General features: G+C 48.0%; 1 protein-coding gene across 3 annotated transcripts in view; it reads left to right on the forward strand.

Annotated features, from left to right (window-relative positions):
• The first annotated feature begins 1,451 nt into the window (after positions 1-1,451).
• cacnb1 (calcium channel, voltage-dependent, beta 1 subunit) overlaps positions 1,452-18,181 on the forward strand; it is a 58,174-nt gene continuing 41,444 nt past the window's right edge. For 2 of the 3 annotated variants that reach the window (XM_015362195.2, XM_006638221.3), the window contains exons 1-2: positions 1,452-1,681; positions 7,988-8,074. In XM_015362195.2, coding sequence (XP_015217681.2) covers positions 1,595-1,681; positions 7,988-8,074 — 174 coding nt within the window. In that variant the 5' untranslated portion in view covers positions 1,452-1,594. Of the gene's footprint in view, positions 1,682-7,987; positions 8,075-16,303; positions 16,478-18,181 lie in introns of those variants that run through there. The other variant, XM_069185716.1, reaches the window with a different exon arrangement.

Here is an 18,181-nt window from a genome sequence, read left to right on the forward strand (position 1 = left end):
TGAAATGCTTCTCAACGGTTTTCCTGTCCTGAGGCTATATTGTATCGTCTTTTTGCGATATGATGCAGGTAATGTCCAGTTACAGTCCAGTTCCCAAGCATCTCCAATGTGCTACTGAACATGATCAAATTCGGGTTGAAATAGAACATTAGTTTTGGGGCTAATGATTGCTCACGACTCCCCCAGTGCACGATTCTCTCAGAATATCAGCCGACAAAGGGAGGAAGTGAGAGTCACATGCTATGACAACACTAATGATAAGGATGTATATTGTTTAATAAAGGAAAGTTTGAAGTTGTTTGACAGGGTGAAGTTCACCCGCCGGGCTACCGGGACCGACACCTCCCACGTACGCGGTTCAAATAAAGGACAATGATTTAATCTATAAAATTAAAGAAGGAAAGCCGGGGAATCTTGTTTTTCTATACTTCGGCTGTGTCGCCTCTCTTTCCAGAGAAGCATCGGTCGTTACGGAACTCGAATTAAAAGCAACGAGTATAGAGACGGCCGTCTCTCATCGGACTTGACAAACCCGTTATTTTAGCAAGTATCAGTAACTTCATAACACGATAACAGCTACAAGTCGGACAGACCCAGGCACCCGCCTCGGGGCGTGAAATGTTCCAGCGTCTGTAAAGGGGGCTTATTAGATACCGTCGGCTGCTCCCTTAGAAGACACTGAACTTCCTCTCCGTGCTGCCAGACTGTGAGGGCTGTGGTAAAACACGCTCCAAGACTGAGAAACAAACTCCGGCGACAGCATCCTTCTCCTTGGGTAATTTTATCACCCCTCGAAGCTCGGCTTCTGTTTTTTTTTTAACCTATTTTTAAATGTCTTTTCACAACCTCAGCTTCGCCTGCTTTTTTTTTTTTCGCCACCCACCCACTCAACAGAGAACGAGGAAAAGGAAAGGCGGCAGACAGGAGAGTGAGAGGCAAGATGCTGTATTCGCAATCGTCGGAACCTTCCAGTCAGCGGCATCTTTGGGAAAGTCACACATATAATTAAAAAAACAAGTCGCTGTAGCCTTCTTTTATAATCATACACGGGCGCCTCCTCAAAATCCTTACTACAGTCGTAAAATAGACTGCGAGAGCTGTTGAGTGTACCCCTCTTTTTTCCGAATTGATGTTTTTTGAAACTGCAGTTTTTTCCCCCAAATACAGTGAACCCAGCTACCCGGGCACCTGCTTAGAAGAGACATTTGCTCCTTCATAGGTGGAGAGGTCGGGGGAGGGGCACACTAGAAAAGCCACGCCCCCTCCCCCCGTGTGGCGTTATTAACACCCATGATAGTTGTGGCAGCCAATCGCTGCGCGGCAGTGTGCAGCTTGTCCAGCCGTGATTGGCGGAGGTAGGCTGAGAGGGGCGGGTAGAGCCGGAGGTGGGCGGGGCCGAGGGGTTCAGCAGCTGGATGCTGGGGCTCATTGTCTGTGCTCGGGGAGAGCGAGCGAGCAGGCGACGCACAGCTGTCTGTCGCTGTCGGGAGGATACACTGAGCAGGATATCGGAGAGAAAAAAAAAGAATTGTTCATTTCCACCCGCTAAAAATGACTAAACTGTGAATATTAACAATACAATAACAAAAATTCAATGGTACAGAAAAGTAGTATGTCCAGGACGCCTTCTACTTCTACACAGGAGATTCAAATGGACATTTTTGATAATCCTAGCTCACAGGTAAGATAAACCCTTTTTTTATTTTTTACGATATGGTAGGAAATTCCAGGTAAAAAAACAAACATATAAAACCAAGACTGTAAACTAATGAAATTGTGTCGCATTTTGAATGCCTTTCTCCTTTGAATCTAACTAAAGTGAGAAACCACTCAATGATGGTGTACTACATAGGGCAAACGGTATTATTTTTTGTTTGCAGAAGAATTAAGATGTAATATGTAGGCAATAAATCTGAATGTACACACGGCAACGAACCCAGTCATTTGCTAAACCATAAACGAGTGAAGGAAACTTCAGTAGATATTCCAATATTGCCCCCATCATCACCATTCATACGGATAAAACGCTGAACACGCTTCAAACACACCGTTATATTTAACAATACGTCGAAAATGTTTTTTTTCACAGGAGTCTGCTTGTAGTTGTGATTAGATAGCTGATATTCTCTTCAGTTCGGTTGTTGCGCTGACCTTATTTAAGTCTAAAAAATTAAAGCGTTTATTTCTACATATATATAGGGTGGGGTGACTTTCATTCCACTTTAAAACAAGGCAGCAGAATTGTGTTTAATGAATCAGTTCATGTGAAATGGAAGTGTTTGATTAATATTGGTACTTCACGAACAACATACCGTTTTGACAATCTGGAGCTACAGGAGCGGGAGCAGCCTGACCACCTTATAGCTGTCCTGTTTCCGAGTCGGTTTTTAAAGAGGAGTGAGGAGTCTGTCACAGTAATTTGGCGTTTTATACGTTACAACCTCCTTCGGATAAGATGCCGTTTCAATAACACGACGGCTCTCGTTTACGCTTTAAACTATTATTTTAAAAAGACGATTTCTAGCGCTTTCCTCCCTGTAAAAGCAAAACCAAGGCTCCGCTGAGAAGGAAAAATGGGGAAAAAAGACGAGATGGGCTGGAAAGCGCAGCCCGGGTGTCGCTGGCGGAGGAGGGCGCGTGTGGCGCGCAGAGGGGTTCGGTCCTCTGACGGCCGCGAGCGCGCCCGGCGTTAGCCCCTGACGTCGGCGGTCACTCCGCTCAACCCACGCGCGGGCGGCGGTCCGCTCGTGGTAGCCTTGCAGGGCTCGGGAGAGTGCATGACAGCTCTCTCCAGTCCCCACAGGTGTTAGACCAGGCGTCTTACACGGCCCAGTATGGTTCCCATCATGCTACAGTACGTCTGGAGGTCTTCAGTCCAACCCGGCTCTTAACGAGCCAATCAAGCTAATTATTGGCCTAATGGATGCAGGTAAGTGTCCGTGCTTCAAAACCTGCATCTTGGAAAGAGCACAGAAATAGGCCTCACATGCACATGTGCTGTATATCTGCTTTTAAGCAAGGTGCTGAAAAGGGTACATAATTCAGAACTCGCCCGATTCATCAATCGCCTTTGCAAATGTCTGTTTCTAGCTTGTTTTTATTTTTGGCTCCTTAAAGAAATGATTTTTCCAGGCCTTTGATTTACCTTAATCTGCCAGAACAGTTTTTATGGGGCCGTGGTTCTCTTCTGTGTGTGTCATAATATATTATAACGATAAGACAACACCACCGGTAAAATAGACAGGCAAGCTGTCTATTTCAGCCGAGCTTTTCCTGTTTGAAATTTTATTTTTATCTCCCAGCGTCTGCCCTCCTTGGTTTGAAACGGATAGCTTAGGTGTGAGACAGAGAAAGCTTGTTTATCACTTTGAATGTGCATGTCAGCTTTCATTAACATTAGCTGGGATTTTATCTTTCAACAGCAACAACAAAAAAATAGGGCCCACACTGTACCATAATTAACTCCTCTGATCATTCCTGTTGTTTTAGGACACCAATGGATTTCCTTTCTTTTCTCCCCATGTAAATACAGAGAATAATTTGGAATGTTTCGGAATTTTAACGAATGTGTTTTTAATGTGGCAGTATGGTGTTGTCCATTGCACACTGGGCTGTATTACTAAAATATCCCTAGTTCGTTCCTGCACATCGGTTAAGTTTTTCACCAGCATGCGCAGTGGGATTGGTCTTTGATGGTTGATGGTCTTTGAAGGGTTCTGTAATAACTGACCCGTTTCAACCCCCTGGAATATTTTAAAGAACAACTTTACCTGAACAAGTCCAAGGCAGCCTGGTGGAAAAGCCTTTTGGGCATGTGATGAACTCATGAATGTGAACTTCATCTGTGAACACAATAAAACAAAACACCTCACATTTGAGAAGATGTACAGGTAGTTACAAGAAATAAAATAAAAAAAAACAAGTAAAAAGCAGGGATTGAACAGAAGCCCAGTCTGGCTGCATAGTGTTAACCCGTCTGAGGGTTTGTCTACTTTACATTAATGGACAAAACAGATTTGCTCCTTTTAATGATTCTTGTTTGACAGTTTATTAAAAGTAACATCTTGCAGCCAGTATATTTCTTCAGTCTGTGTCATGTTGCGCACAGTGAAGTGGTCATTCTCCGTGTTTTATCACACCCTTTCATTTCTGACACATTCACTGCCCACTAAACTCTCATTTTACACCAGGGATTATTTGCTTTGTTGTGTTTTTGTGTTTAATTCGAAAAACCTGGAGGAAGGAGCTCTGAGCTCTGTGTTCAAAGTGTGGAATGCTGTTGCAGCCGAAGTGGGCTGAAGACCAATCCAGTAGCACTGAAACAATACTGTAAGACGGTTATTTTCACTCAACGGACTAAAGAAAAGAGGATGTGGATTGGTTTTGCTTTGAAACGGTGCGTATTTATGCTTAATTGTGTTCTGCATATTCCACGCAATGAAATAATATGCACTAAAAAGCACTTGGTCTTCCGAATATTGCATCATTATAAACTATTTTTATCTTCTGATTTGATGGAAATTTAATTGGCAGCACTTAAAGTGAGCATGGCAGACAGGACACCTGTGAAGCGTTGCTGAATCATTGAGGCTCTCCAGGAGAAGAATTAAATAGTTAGGTGTATCACTGCAAATATTATTTTAATATTTAGCTTATTTTTCATTGAAGCTGATGTCAGATGCTCTTGGCCTCAATGCCCATTGTGTTGACTTGCAAAAAGGACACTGATGTTGGTTTGTCTGTCCTCTGGCTTGGGAGGATCTACGGCAGGTGGTGGCAGTGTTCATGAAGCTTTTCCAACGCTTTGAGGGGTCCTCTTTGTGCTGTCTGTGTCTCTGCTTCCTGCGGCAGCGTCAAGATCCTAACTGCTTGCTAGACCTCTGGCCTGGTTCTGGATCTGATGCTGTGATCTTCAAACACCGGTGAGCTCAGGCAGCCAGAGGCAGCATCTGAGGAGATGTTGGCCTTCTCTGTCAGTGTCAGGTGTTTGTGGGAGATGACCTCTGAGGTCCAGTGGATCGAAATGCAAAGATCTCAATGGGAGCTTAATGGACGGAGGACCAGTTACCAGATTGTTACCCCACAGTTACCAGTCCGGTTTTCTGGTGTGTCTCAGTAAAAATGCAGCAGAGTTCCTGGAGATCTGCAGCTGAGCGAGGATGTGGTGCATCATCATCAGCGCGCAGGGGCTTGACAGCTGAAGTCAGGGTGGCCTTTGCCCTGGATCAGACTCCGTGGGGGAAAGGCACCTCAGCTTCCATTCAGGGATTTAGTTCTGCTCCAGCTGGGAGTTTTTGCTGGGCACTTGAAGCATTTCGGTAAGAAATATATCAAAAACAGCACAGGAGCAATGAGAGACGTCAGCTAGATCCATTACTGAGAGTCCCTGCTTGCATATAATTGCACTGATAATACAATGATAGCAGTAAATATATGTATGTATGATTGAGGTAGCTGTCATTATTTTAGGCATGTTAAATTCTGTAATTTCAATTTCTCGTTGGTGAGGATAATCCTATCATATTCTTAAGATGCTCTGTACTGTGTGGCTAAATTAAGATGTTTACGTAAAGCTGTGAAGCTGTTCTATCTCAGGTTAATTTCCCAGGCAAAGCTGTAACCTGGTGGTTTCAACACCTGGGCGGACAGAAGCAACAGGACATTAGTCTGGTAGCGGATCAAGAGCATTAATGTGGCTCCTCAGCTTTAAAGAGAACAGCGTTTCTTTATTTCCACTTGCTGCATTGATCTCCAGTGAAAATGCCCTACACATCTGGAAAGCCAGTTAAAATGTGGGCTATTACTCCGCAGAACAAAACAGGAATTCACTAGTTAGGTGAGGAGCAGCAATGCTTTTCTTTTTTGGCAGAAGGAGAACGAAGGCATTTTGCTGCCTGCTAAGCAGTCTTGTTGTTTCGGTGTAAAAAAAACATAACCAGCCCTCAGGGGAGCTATGTGAGTCGGCTGCAGAGTGTGACAGAGGAGGAACAATTCAGGAAATTTTCTTGTCATTAGAGCTACAGAAATGCTGCCGAAAAGAAGTAGCCGGAGACCGAGAGGCAGGAGTGGAGGGAAGAAACGAAAGTCCGGAAGCTGTTTAGGGCTTCAGAAAGATTTCCCCAAATTATCTGCTGTTAGATTTTCATGTTGGACACATCCTGTAGCAGGAAACGGTGCTCCTGGCCTGGGGATATTGGTGTTTTTATCGGGTTCTGTTCGGTGACTTACTGATTGCTGAATAGGGCAGAATGAAATAATAGCAACATCTGTTGCTGAAAAAAGTGTCTTCACCACGGTCCCTTGCCATATGATAGGAGCCCCAATCAGTCAGTTGTTTGCTGTGAAATGAATGATTAATCCTGAGCTGCCGGTTTTTTAAAGGTAGATTCTCATTTATCTCCTTTAAATATTTTGTTTTAACGGAAGCTGCAAATCCACCTCTTTTAACCGTGAGAGGTGTCCCTTAAGGACCGTTTTAAAGATAAAAGTGTGGTAAAGACACACACGCACACAATGCCCTAAAGCCACACTCGATAAATAACAGAGACAATAAAACATTGTACTTGTGTATCTGCATGAATAAGTACAAATGGGAGCATTGCTGAATGCAGCAGGGCTCCGGGGCTGGCTCAGCTCTCCCCTGGTAAGTCTGAGTCATGCTTGATTGTAAGAAGGTGCATCACACCCGAGTTCAGAGGTCAGGGGAGCAGTGTGGATGGAGATGCTCTTCGAGGCTCCAGGTGGAGTTGCTGTGGCTCTTGCTGTGAAGGCTGTGCTGCAGCCAGCTGTCTCATGCCTTAGAACAAGTCTTATCCATCACGCTTCCGATTGCTACCAAATGCAATTAGCAGGCAATGTATCTCCATGACAACGTGGCAACAAGAGGGGGCTTAATTTAATGGAGGGCTCTGCCTTGGTGGCAGAAGCGATTTGTCGGACCTCGGCCAATCGGATTAGAGAAATATGGCCCGTGACAGGTAATTAATAAGGCCCGATAATGAAAGGGGGGTGGGCTCTCCACCAATTAACTGATCTTCAGACAAATGCCTTGTTTTTATTGTGCTAAAGAGGTTCTTCAGATGACTTTCATTAGTTGTTTTTTTTTTTTTGCTGGCTTGACTTCCACTTCGTCCACCCTGCAGTGTTAGACGCCCACGCAGCGATGTCCAGCCTTTGATTGTGTAACGTTTCCACTTTTAGTGAGGTGGCAACAGCTAACAGCTCACGAAGATTTCAAGTCCCTTTAAATCTGTGAGGACTTGACTGTTTGTGACTGCGCACGTGCCACATAGGGGGCGACCCGGCTAGACCTGCCACCACCAGGAGGAACTCCCTGCTCATGAGCTTCAGCTCCCCTCGCTCAGCGGGCGGGTTTTTGCGGATGTGTCGTAGAGATGGAGATATTGCAGGCTTCCTCGGTGGCGTGCTCCGGCTGTTGGCTGTGCAATGGAGGGTGGAGGGGGAACGTTCCCTGGGGTCTCGCGTTCCCTCAGCACAGCACAGCTTCCTGCTCACAGGAGCTCTGCAGCCGCCAGTTCGAGGCTGGGGGCCACCTTAGTTGGTGGCAGCGTGCTGTTGGCAGGGCCCCTCTGGGTTAGCGCGGGCAGTAGCTGGGGAGGGACCTCTTGGTGCCTCACGGCAGCATCAGAGGGGTGGCCTGGGGATTGTGGGATACCCGATGACGAGTGGCCGCGCCGGGGTGCAGGCGAGAGCACCCCTGGGTGGACACGGGAGCCTGTACCGGGGTGAGCTGTGTCTTTAAAAAAAAATAAAAGAGAAACGATTGCAAATCAAATGGTTACATCATAAAAATTAATTACTATTTCTCTATTTAAAAAAGAAAAACGGAAGCAATCCCCATGGATTCATCCTGACTTTCCTGTGGCTGTTCATCCCGCTCTGTGAATTGAGTGTCAGTAATGGAGGTTTGCGTACAGGATAATATAACACATGGTCTTTCTCCCTGTTTTTGTCTTTCTCTTCCCAGGGGAAGTATGTCAAAAGGAAGAGCCGCTTCAAACGCTCGGATGGCAGTACCTCCTCCGACACCACTTCCAACAGCTTCGTGCGGCAGGTAGGGGCTCCAGCCATGCCCTCCCAGCACCCCCTCGCAAACGGGCACCCGCGCCCTGCTTTGCAGCGGTAAAAAGCCCTGAGTGAGGAGACTTCTCATGCTAGGAAGGGGGAGGGGGGGCAGCATCCGAATCCCCCACTCTAGCAGGTCAGCTCATCGGGCTCGGCCTACTGTGTAAAGGCCAGCTGAGTGCATGTCAGCCTGCAGTCCAGGGTCACACTGGTCAGTGCTACATTGACTCGTCAACGGTGCTGCACAGCCTTGCACGCGTGCAGTGTACAGGTCTAAGCTAGCCAACGCCCATCGATCTGCTTGTGGATCTGCTGCTATGTGTCGGTATTAAGCATTTGAATCAGAAGCAGGCAGGGTTAGGCATTGCATGTGTCCTCGCTGGGTTTAATCTCACTCCCCTGATCATTCTTCCTCACCTTTGTTACTGTTGGAAGCACTGAAACGAAAACACATTTCAGGGTGCAGTCTGGAAACCCAGAGTCCCCTTCGGATGAGCTCTCGACACTGCCTCCACCTGATGCAAAAAAACTGTTTGCCAGGCCCGTCCTGGTGCGTTTCAGAATCTCGGTGTCTTAACGCCAGCGATTCCAAAGGTTGGGCTTAAAAGGGTTTGAAAGCACGGTGTTATTTGTATGTACGGTAATACTGCAAAGGGTTAAAGGTCTCAGGCTATAAATAAACACCCAAGAAAGCAGAAGAGAACAGCTGAAGCTAGTTGTGATAAAAAAATGTGCTGCCCACAGGTGTTCGCTGTGCTACTGAACACAGTGTTGCTGCTCAAACCAGAAAAATAATCAATATGCTCTTTAAAGCCGAGAGTCTGGCAAGTTTATTTATTTTGTTTTACAGTTTCAAGGTACACTGTGTCCCCACTTGTGCTGTTGATGTTTTAAACTGAAGGGTGTATTGAAATATACCATAGTCAGAAAGAACTCCTTTCTCTGTAGCTAGAGTCCTTCTTAAAGAGGGATGGGGGGTTTAGCTCAAGAACAGAATGACCTGAAAAGCTGATTATGAAATCTCGAGAGTGTGCTGGGACAGCACCTTTGTCTTCGGGAACTATAGGCACCTTTTAAGATCAAAGAAAGTTTGTCTGAACCACAAAGGACCCCACATGCTTTTGTGCTTGAAATCAATGAAAATCTTTTTCATTATTGGTTGTTTGTTTGTATGACAACTTAGGGCGCTGCATAGGCTGCAAGGTTTATTCCAAGCTGAAAGGAAAAGAGAGACAACGTTTCAGCTGTGGAGCGTTCCTCACACACGTGAAGAAGGTTCCACAACCAAATCTTTGTGTCTCATTTCTTTTCCTTGCAGCATGGAATAAGCCTTTACCTGTTCCTTTATTTGTATTCATAGAGCAGGCAGGTAGACCCTCTCTGGGATAGAGTCTGACATAAGTGTATTAAATTGCTCAGAGAGAGCTGTTTTATTTCAGCAGAGTGAAATGATTGGCAGTCTCTCATCAGATATGGTTTGGGAGAGCATTTTTCTCTATCTCTCAAGGAGCAGATGTTCCCAGAACGCTGTCTTAAGAGTGAGGGACTGATGGGAGTGCGGCGTCTCATCCGTCAGATCGCTGACCCGCTGATGGGTCTCGGCTGGCTCGGGTCCCTCCGGCAGCTGGAGGCTCGGAGAGGGGGGGGGGGATTGAGTGTTAGCATTTGATGGGGGGGGGAGGTGCAGTCTTTGAGAGGTGCTGTGTCGCAGTGGGGGCTCACCGGAGATGAGAAAGATCACTCTCTCCCAAATCCCCGCACACCTGCGGGATCCGCCTGAATTATTCATGTTCATCCTCTCCTCCTGTCCCCCAGCTCTTCCCCCTGTTCCCGTCCGCCTCCTCTCCCGCTTCCCTCTGTCGGCTCCTCTTTGCCTCTGCCTTTCGGTCAGGGGGTTCAGGGGGTCTCCTCAGCCCCTGTGGCGGTTCTGGTGTCTTTATTTTGGGGGGGCGGCCTGGTGGATCCTTGATAAGAGCCGCGTTTTTGGTCACGTGCCGCATGAACGGAGCCCCCCCGAGACCCTCGTAGCCGTAGCAGAAGCCAGCAAAATGCGGCTTTACCCCCCTGCGTCTGTGCTCGCCCGGCTGCCGTGGAGCATGGACCCCTGAGCTCGTTGTTCTGTGCGAGCCCTCCGGCCTCCCCCCCGCGACTGGAATTGCGATGGGAGATCAATCACAAACAAACCCGCCTTTCTGTCATCTAGATCCTCCTTCCTAGAGCAGGAAACACGTTTTTTCCCCCTCAACCTCGGGGGGGCTCTTCCAGCGATGACAGCAGACAATCCTGCTACTGTACGTCCACCGCTGCCTGGGGGGCGGACCTTCGGGGCCCCGAAACACCGCGTCCAGGAACGGGCCCTGGAGCGGCTCCCCAGTCGCTCACGTGGGACTGGAGCGGCGTGGCCTGACCCGAGCAGGGCTGGTTCCATCTGCCGGATGACATTTGCGCGCTCTGTGTGTGTGTTGCGGGGATCATGAGGCGATGAGCTCCACCCTCCTGCTGGGTTTAAAGGTCACTGTGCTCCCAGTGGGCTCCTGTTCCCTCATTAATTCTTTACCTCTGATCGCCTTCTGGATGTGTGGGGGGGGGGTTTCTTTGACTGTCACACCGCTCTGTGGAGCACAGAGCACATGACTGCTAATCGCAGTTTTAATCATCAGCACACTTTGTCTGAGATAAAAGCTCATTACCTACTGTTCCTTTCTTGTGTGGTTATTTTGATCTTTATGCTTTAATTGTGTAATTAGTCGGGGACTCTTTGAGTTGTTGGTTTGATGCGCTGGCCCCTTGGTGATTGCCACACAAGTGGGAGAGTGCATTTTTATAGCAATACGCACCACAGCAAACCAGCATAATCCTGCAGCAGTATTTCAGGGAGGAGACAAGCCTGATCCGGAATCAAACTCCACCGTTCCATTTCCGCAAAATGTATCTCTTTTGTGAGAACTGGGCATGCTTTGTGGTTTTACCCCAGCTTGCGCTGCTGTAACATTTCAGTATCGCAGGCGTTGGTCTTCTGTGATGTTTCTGACTGACAGCGACGCTGACTTGTACAGCTTTGTGAGCAAGCACTTGCAGCACCGCCAATAAAGAGTGGACCGTGACTGGATTTAAAAAAAAAAAAATGATTTTGATCTTGTAAGTTGACCTTTCGACATCAACCCCGAAAGCTGTTCCTTTTTGCTGGATTTCCAGAATTATTTCTGAAAAGCCAGCCTGCGTCACTGACTGACGAAGGTCAGAGGCCACGCCTTCGCAGCGAGACGAGCCTGAGATTAGTGGACAGAACAGGGACGTTTTTCGGAAGGGCGGGCAGACGTTAGTGTTGCTGGTGACTCTGCTGGACGGGGTGTTGTGGAGAGACAGCCAGACGGGGGGGCGCGGAGCTGGTACCCTGGCTTGGTTACCGTGGAGACCGTGCATAGAATTTCACCTCACCACTGATCTGCAAGTGGAGGGGAGTGGGGGGCTTGGCGGCACCTTGGTAACCAGGAAAATGACTGGGAGAGCAAGATAATTATCATCGCTTATTAGCATCAGGAATATCCTGGCTGTTAGATCGTGGGGTGCCTGTGCTGGGAAAGGGGACTTTTAAAAGCAGCTGCTTGAAGGCATGTCTTTGCTGCAGAGCTCGGCTGTCAATATTAAAGCGATTTTCAGCTAGGGATGGCGACAAGCCTGTTGTCTGTAGATCCGGTGTCAGTGTGCAGGGTGTGTGAACACGCAGGCGGAGTGATAGTCTGAGGAGAGTGCAGGTAGGAGAGGAGACTCCTTCTGCAGTTCTGTCAGACTGCTGGAGTAAGAAGGCGAGCCTCTCCTACTTGGTACTGACACGCATACAGTAAGGAATAATTCTGGCCCTTTGAAACCCTTGTTACGGAGATGTCATAAAATAATGTTTCAGAGCATGTGTAACAGTGTAACAGTGTGTAAACTGTAGTCGGCTTTAATGCACTCAGCTGTATCTTTTTTACATGTTCATTTCCCTTGTAATAATTTAAAATGCTGCATGAATGTGTGGGGGTTTTGTGGCGGTCTAGGGCTCGAGGAGGAAGAGAGAGCACTGGGGTGGTTCACTGGCTGGGAGTCTTGCTGTCAAGAACTGGGGTTAGGATTCAGAGTGGAAGCAGTGCCTTGATCTTCGCTCTCAACCTTTCGTCTGACTGTGTTGTGTAGCCTGCCACAGCGATGGCGATTGATATCGCTATTGTAATATCCGGTCTTCCTCACGTTTTTTTTTTTTCCTTGCTTGGCATCAAAGCTGTTCTTTCTAAAATTCCTGTGTTGCTGATATTTTTCCAGAGGCAACCATTTCTCTCCCTGTCTCTATGGAAATGAATTAAACCTGACCCGGAGTCTAGAGTTTGCACCATGGCAACTTGCTAATATTGCTTTAGCTGAACGGTTCTGCAGTTTACAATTGTTTAGAGGATTTGATGTTTTTTATGGTGGATGATTTTTTAAATTCGGCGCTAGTGTTTCATATAACATCTTACAGTTTGATTAGCTTTTGTGAGGTCTGGGGTCTGGTTTTAGAGGCATCTCTGAAAAAAGGGGTTTCCAAACCAGGACAAGGTTTCAGGTAGTTATAGGTAAAATTATCCTTCTACATGGAAGTGGGGCTCTTGTCACATTGGGAGCTGTCTCCCTCTAGTGGCATAATTGAAGCCGTCCTTCTTAGGTTATTGACTACTTGGGCCCAGCAGAAAACTGATCCCAGGGTTAGTGGAGATAAGCAACAGAACAGAGAAGCATATAGTCCTGAGAAGAGCTACTGCATACTTTGAAGAACTGAAGCTTTTAGACTGTTAAAAAGAAATGAAGAAGCTGATTTGACATAAGTATTCAAAATCTTAAAGGCTTTAACAAAGTCAACCCAGCGACCTTCTTCAGAATTAACAGTGAAACACGACCCAGAGGACACAAGTGGGAACTTTGAAGACGTGCATAGACAACCGATCCCAGACGGCACTTGTTTTTCCCTTTGTGTAAAAAGTTCCCCAGCCGCGTTGTTGAAGTCAGTACCCTGGCTTCCATCACAAAGCCGGCTGGATGAGATCCTGGGATCGATGAGATCCCAGCTACCGAGTAGGCTGGGTAGACTGAGTGACCTCCGCTCGTCTGTGACTCTTCTGATGAGCCTGGAGCACTCGGGGATTTTAGTCCCTGAGCCAGACTTGCAAGAGATCAGCCTCCTGTGTTGGATCCACATCAGCCACATCAGGCTTTGCTGTCCGTCTGTTTTGTTACTAAGGAAAACCAAATAATGCGTTAGGGCTCGGAACACCGGGTGTTAGTTTGGAAATCGTGCATTGAATCTCCTAACGTGTGAACCGGATGCCAACATCATTCTCCATCACTTTTCCGTTTCATCCAAAGTCCCTCTTCTTCCTGTCATGGAAACCTCTGCTCTCGGAGGTCAGAGGCGAGAAGGGCGCTGCGCTCCAAACACCTGCCTGAGCGCTTCCTCCCCCTGCTGTGCGGGCAGGAGGGGACCTGGCCGGAAAGCATGGGAAAGCTCAGCCTCAGCAGAGCGCGGTGGTTTCCGTTCAGTTGCTGTGAGCCTGCTGGTCACAGAGCTGAGCTTGGGTGTGCTCCCTGAGCGCTGGAGACCCGCAGGGGGGGTGTTTTCTAGGAGAGAGGGACGCCGCTGACCCACAGCTGAACAATCCGGTGTCGTGCTCGCAAACGGTACTGGCGGTGCACCTGAAAAAATAAATACCTTTCACGCAGCTCGGAGTGACAGACTGTCCTTCGGGGTCTCGCTGCAAAGCTCTTCCCTCCTTTTCCAGGCTCCGCTGCGGGCGGAAAGGCACGGATCGGGGCTGCTGCAGCGGGGACTTACTCTCTTTCCTGTCCCCGAGGGGAAATTCCGCTTTGCCGGCCGGTAAAAGCCACAACCCGATGCACAGCACATGCCGCACAGCGTGCACCCCAGACCAAAGAAGGAACCTACGCTCAGAAGATGAGAAAAAGACGTTAGCATCTATCTTCACGATTGAGAAAAAAAAAAGCTGAAGAAATTGGGTCATCGGTGTATGAGATATGTACATAGGATCTGAAAAAGTAAAATATCCATTCAGATGTCCGAATTAAGCTGATTAATAGCCATGGGAATATGGGATGCAGGACTGCATGTGTCCGGTCTCTCTGCCAGCTGTGCGTCGGTCCTGGAGCTGGCAGGAGGGAGTGGACAGGCTCAGGCTGCTGTACTAGGTAGCTGTGGATCGTGTCCTGTCGTCTGCCCCACTCTGGCCCCGGGACGCAAGCCTGTCAACTGGATTCCCCTGGGTACTGTAGACAGGCCTGCAGCCCTGGGATAGATTAGTACCATTAACCACCGGCGCTGATCCAAGCCACTTATCCCATTTACGGTTTTCTACAATTAAAGCACATAAATCTACCTTTCACGCACCAGATGATTTCCAGCGCCCTCGGAAGTGTGCTGCTGCCCCGTTCTTTAAAGCCGAACAGTACCCTGGCTCTGGCAGGCTGCATTTCCGCCTCTTCACTGTGCAGTTTCATGAGTTGTCTCGTTTTGGCCGGAGCTCCGGCGGTTTTCCATGGGGAAAGAGCAGGATCATCCATCAAGTGCCCTTCCGTGGAACAAGGATCCACTCCTGACAGGTTTACGACTGGTTGATGTAACTAGTTCATCCGAGAAGCACTCGAGTATCAGCAGATTCTGCTTTGCATGAAGATGCCACGTCACGAGTGTCCTGAGTTTTGCTCAAATGTGGCTTGGAAACTGCATCCAGTTTTGTAGATCACCATTAAATGATCAAGTCCTAAAAAATTCACTGTGATTAATTAAGCAAGTGATTTCTTGTATATAGTATATAGTATATATATATAGTGATTTAGAGAACGTTTGGAACCAAAGTCGGGGCACTCTTTATCTGGCGGAGACCAGAGCTCTGTTAAATGAACAGTTAACTTGCTTGATTCAATGATATCTCACAGGTCCAGTCCTTAAAAGCAAGTGACCTATAAGACTCACTGGTCACTCCAGGAGCAGGACCGGAGACCGCTTATCACCACAAAATCAGTGCTTTAACTTAAACACGGACAGTTTTTCTTTTTGTTATGACTTCTGGCACCGTGGATGAGGCTGTGGAGAGCACTGAAAATCAATCTTGCTCTGTGGTAATTTGTTGACATTGTGTTTCTAAGCTGACTCTGTTTTGTGTTGCTATGGCATCCATGTTCAAATGCACAGTTTCTCAGGGGATAAAATAGATCTCTGTTTGAAGATGTTTATTCTTAAGTGGGATCGGGTCTAACTCTGTGGCCTCCTTGCACTTATTCGAAATTTAAAAAAAAAAAGCCCGAAAGGCTTCTCCGCAATCGTTGTTTTGTGGATGTGCAGAAGTGTTTGTCTGAAATGATGAAAACTAGATTTTCCGAAAATTGGCGATTGCAAAATGATGATCCAAAAGGATTAAAGGATAATTCCAAGTTTGCTATGGTTCATTTGCTAGAGAATCTGCTGTTCTATTGCATAATCTGTTCCTGTACAGTGTATACGCCGAGGTGCTGCGATTTTAACAGTTGGTTTACAGCACTGTTGCCTGTGCTTTATGTAATATTAATCCCCCTTCACAACACTGTGCTCTTTTCATGCCCATTTTCTTTTTTGCTTCCCCTGTGAAGTCTTGTCTCTTTTTAACGGTATTTTGTGGGTAATGGCTTTCTGTGTTATGTAATCCTCTGTCTTTAACCCTTACCCCTTTCCAAAATGCACTCTCGGAGAAAGCTTCGAAATTTGCTAGCTCTTAATGTTGCATGGTCCGCTATCAGCTGCACTGCTCTGTGCCTTCCTGTGCTTTCCAGCCTTCCGTCCTGCGCTCCAGCAATGTCTTTGGTCTCGTATAAAGTAGAGCATGGTAGCGGGAGAGAGGGAGGGGGCATCCCTCTTCTCTCACTGTCCTGGTTTTCTGCGACGGGGGTGTGAGTGGGGTTGAATGGCTGACGGTGGCATACCGAGCCTCCTTCTGGGGACGTTTTTATTCAGCCCCTGTTTCTGCCCTGCCAGGGCTAAATATAATTACCAGTTTGCAAATGTAGCAAGAGTCCTGCAACCTGACCCTCTCTCTCCGTCTCTCCCCCCACCCCCCTTCTCCCCTCTCTCCCTCTCTCTGTCTTCTTCTGCGCTGTGCTGAGGTTCTGGGGTGGGGTGGTGGCGGCGGCGGTGGTGGTGGGGGGGGGTGGGATAGGAACGGCCCGGGTGGGGGGGGGGTCCTGCTCTCACTGCTCACTCCTGCACTCTCTCGCTCACACGGTCACTCTCTCACACTCTCGCCGGGGAACTGTGTGCACCTCCAGGTTTGCTGTCCGTGAGCAGGGTAAAGGAGGAATGGAGACTCTGGAGAAAATACACAGGCCCGTTGTGGTAAGCAGCGCTCCTGTTTTGCTGGGCATGCCTTCGACGTTTTGGTGGTGGAGTGAGCCGAGGCTGGCAGCGTGGGCACGAGTTTGCCAGTGTGGGGGGGGTGTGTGTGTGTGTGTGACACCGGGGCTTGGTTAGTGGACCCCGACAGAAGGCCTGATATTGTTTTGTGCTTCATTTCCGATCTGCTCTCTCTCTGCTATCCTCCTCTCTATCCTTGATTCCATTTTTGGGATTCAGCACAGCTGCAACAAGTGTTGGTTTTTAATTAGACTTTCCTGTGTCCCTCTCATCTCCTCTCTGTTTACAAGACCCGGCCTGGCCAGCCATGACGGGGCTGTCCCCTCCACCACCGTAGTTTTCTCCTTGGGATTCTGCCTCTGTCTCACTTCCCTGTGCGTTGCACAGAACGGGCAGTGGCCATCGACAGGCCTGGGTTTTAACTTCACGCCGGGGCGCTAGTATAAGTGGGTGTTCCTCCAGCAGAGAGATCCGCCTGGGGACAAAGCCCTGCAGGGTCTGCCGCTCCCATTGGAAATCCACCGTCCCGTAATCCAGCCTAACGCAGACGTCCTGCGCTATATTGCTGTCGTCACGCGAGCACTTGTGCTGTGAGAAGCGCTAATCAGTCGACGGTATTCAGGAGAGGATAGCCGTGTGATTTGATTTTTATTGCTTAGTCATTTCTGTGACATTAGTGTTCATCTCAGCTGGTGGCTTGCGTAAATGGAAAATGTAGAAACTGTGTAATGTGCATGTTGCTCAGCGATGTCGGGGGAAGGATGGAAATTCGCATTTGTTTTGGGTAACTAGGGCAGCACTTTGAGAACGTAGTCACGTTTCGGCGTTCCAGACGGATATGTCGAAATTATAGATCTCGTCAAAATGGGAGAATGCAGCAGCTTAGAAACTTGTGGCAATGGAGAGTACCTGATGGAAACTCCCCTTTGGACATGAATCTGTATGTGTAACCCTGAGGCAGTCGTGTTTAACTGGTGTGAGAACCATACACCTCTTCATCACGCCCGTTATGTAGCGCATTTCCCAAATCCGAGCAACAGCGGCTGATCGGAAACGGAGCTCGTCCCTGTTTGAGGAGCGTTAAGTGGACGAGAGAGAGCACGTGACTTCCCGTCCCCAACCACTGGACGGGACGCCAGTCTATCACAGACCCAGCAATTCTGGCTCCCATATTTACAGCTGGGAGGACTGGAGCCGGTGGCTGAGGCGCCTTGCTGAAGGTGCTCAATAGTACTGTCTGGAGCAGGGACTAGAACCTGCAACCCATGGGTTAGTATTTGTAAGTTATTTGGGTGACTCTTTTATCCACCATTTTATTTGCACCCATTTTTATAGATGTGGAGGCAATTTAATAGTACCGTCTTGTTCAGTGATGCAGTAGTTGTGTCTTTACTGAGATTTGAACCCACCACTATCCAGTTACAAGTCCACACTGCTCCATACTGCTGTCCGGTTAGGAGTTTTCTAGGGCCTGGTTTACCCACTATGCCATCCCGCCCGCGGACTCTAAAGTAGTGAATCAAAATGATGTAATCCATTTCCAGCAAGTCATTCTATTGGCAGTGGCGTCTTGGAGCAGTGTGCAGCGCAGGACTTTTTACACCTGTGCTTTACAGGAACAACTGCGACATGTGGCCCCAGTGACTCATGGCACAGACTTCTTGCTGATACAATGCAGTATTTCTG

The sequence above is a fragment of the Lepisosteus oculatus genome, chromosome 28 (genome assembly GCF_040954835.1).
Source record: "Lepisosteus oculatus isolate fLepOcu1 chromosome 28, fLepOcu1.hap2, whole genome shotgun sequence".
NCBI classification, from domain to species: Eukaryota; Metazoa; Chordata; class Actinopteri; order Semionotiformes; family Lepisosteidae; genus Lepisosteus; species Lepisosteus oculatus.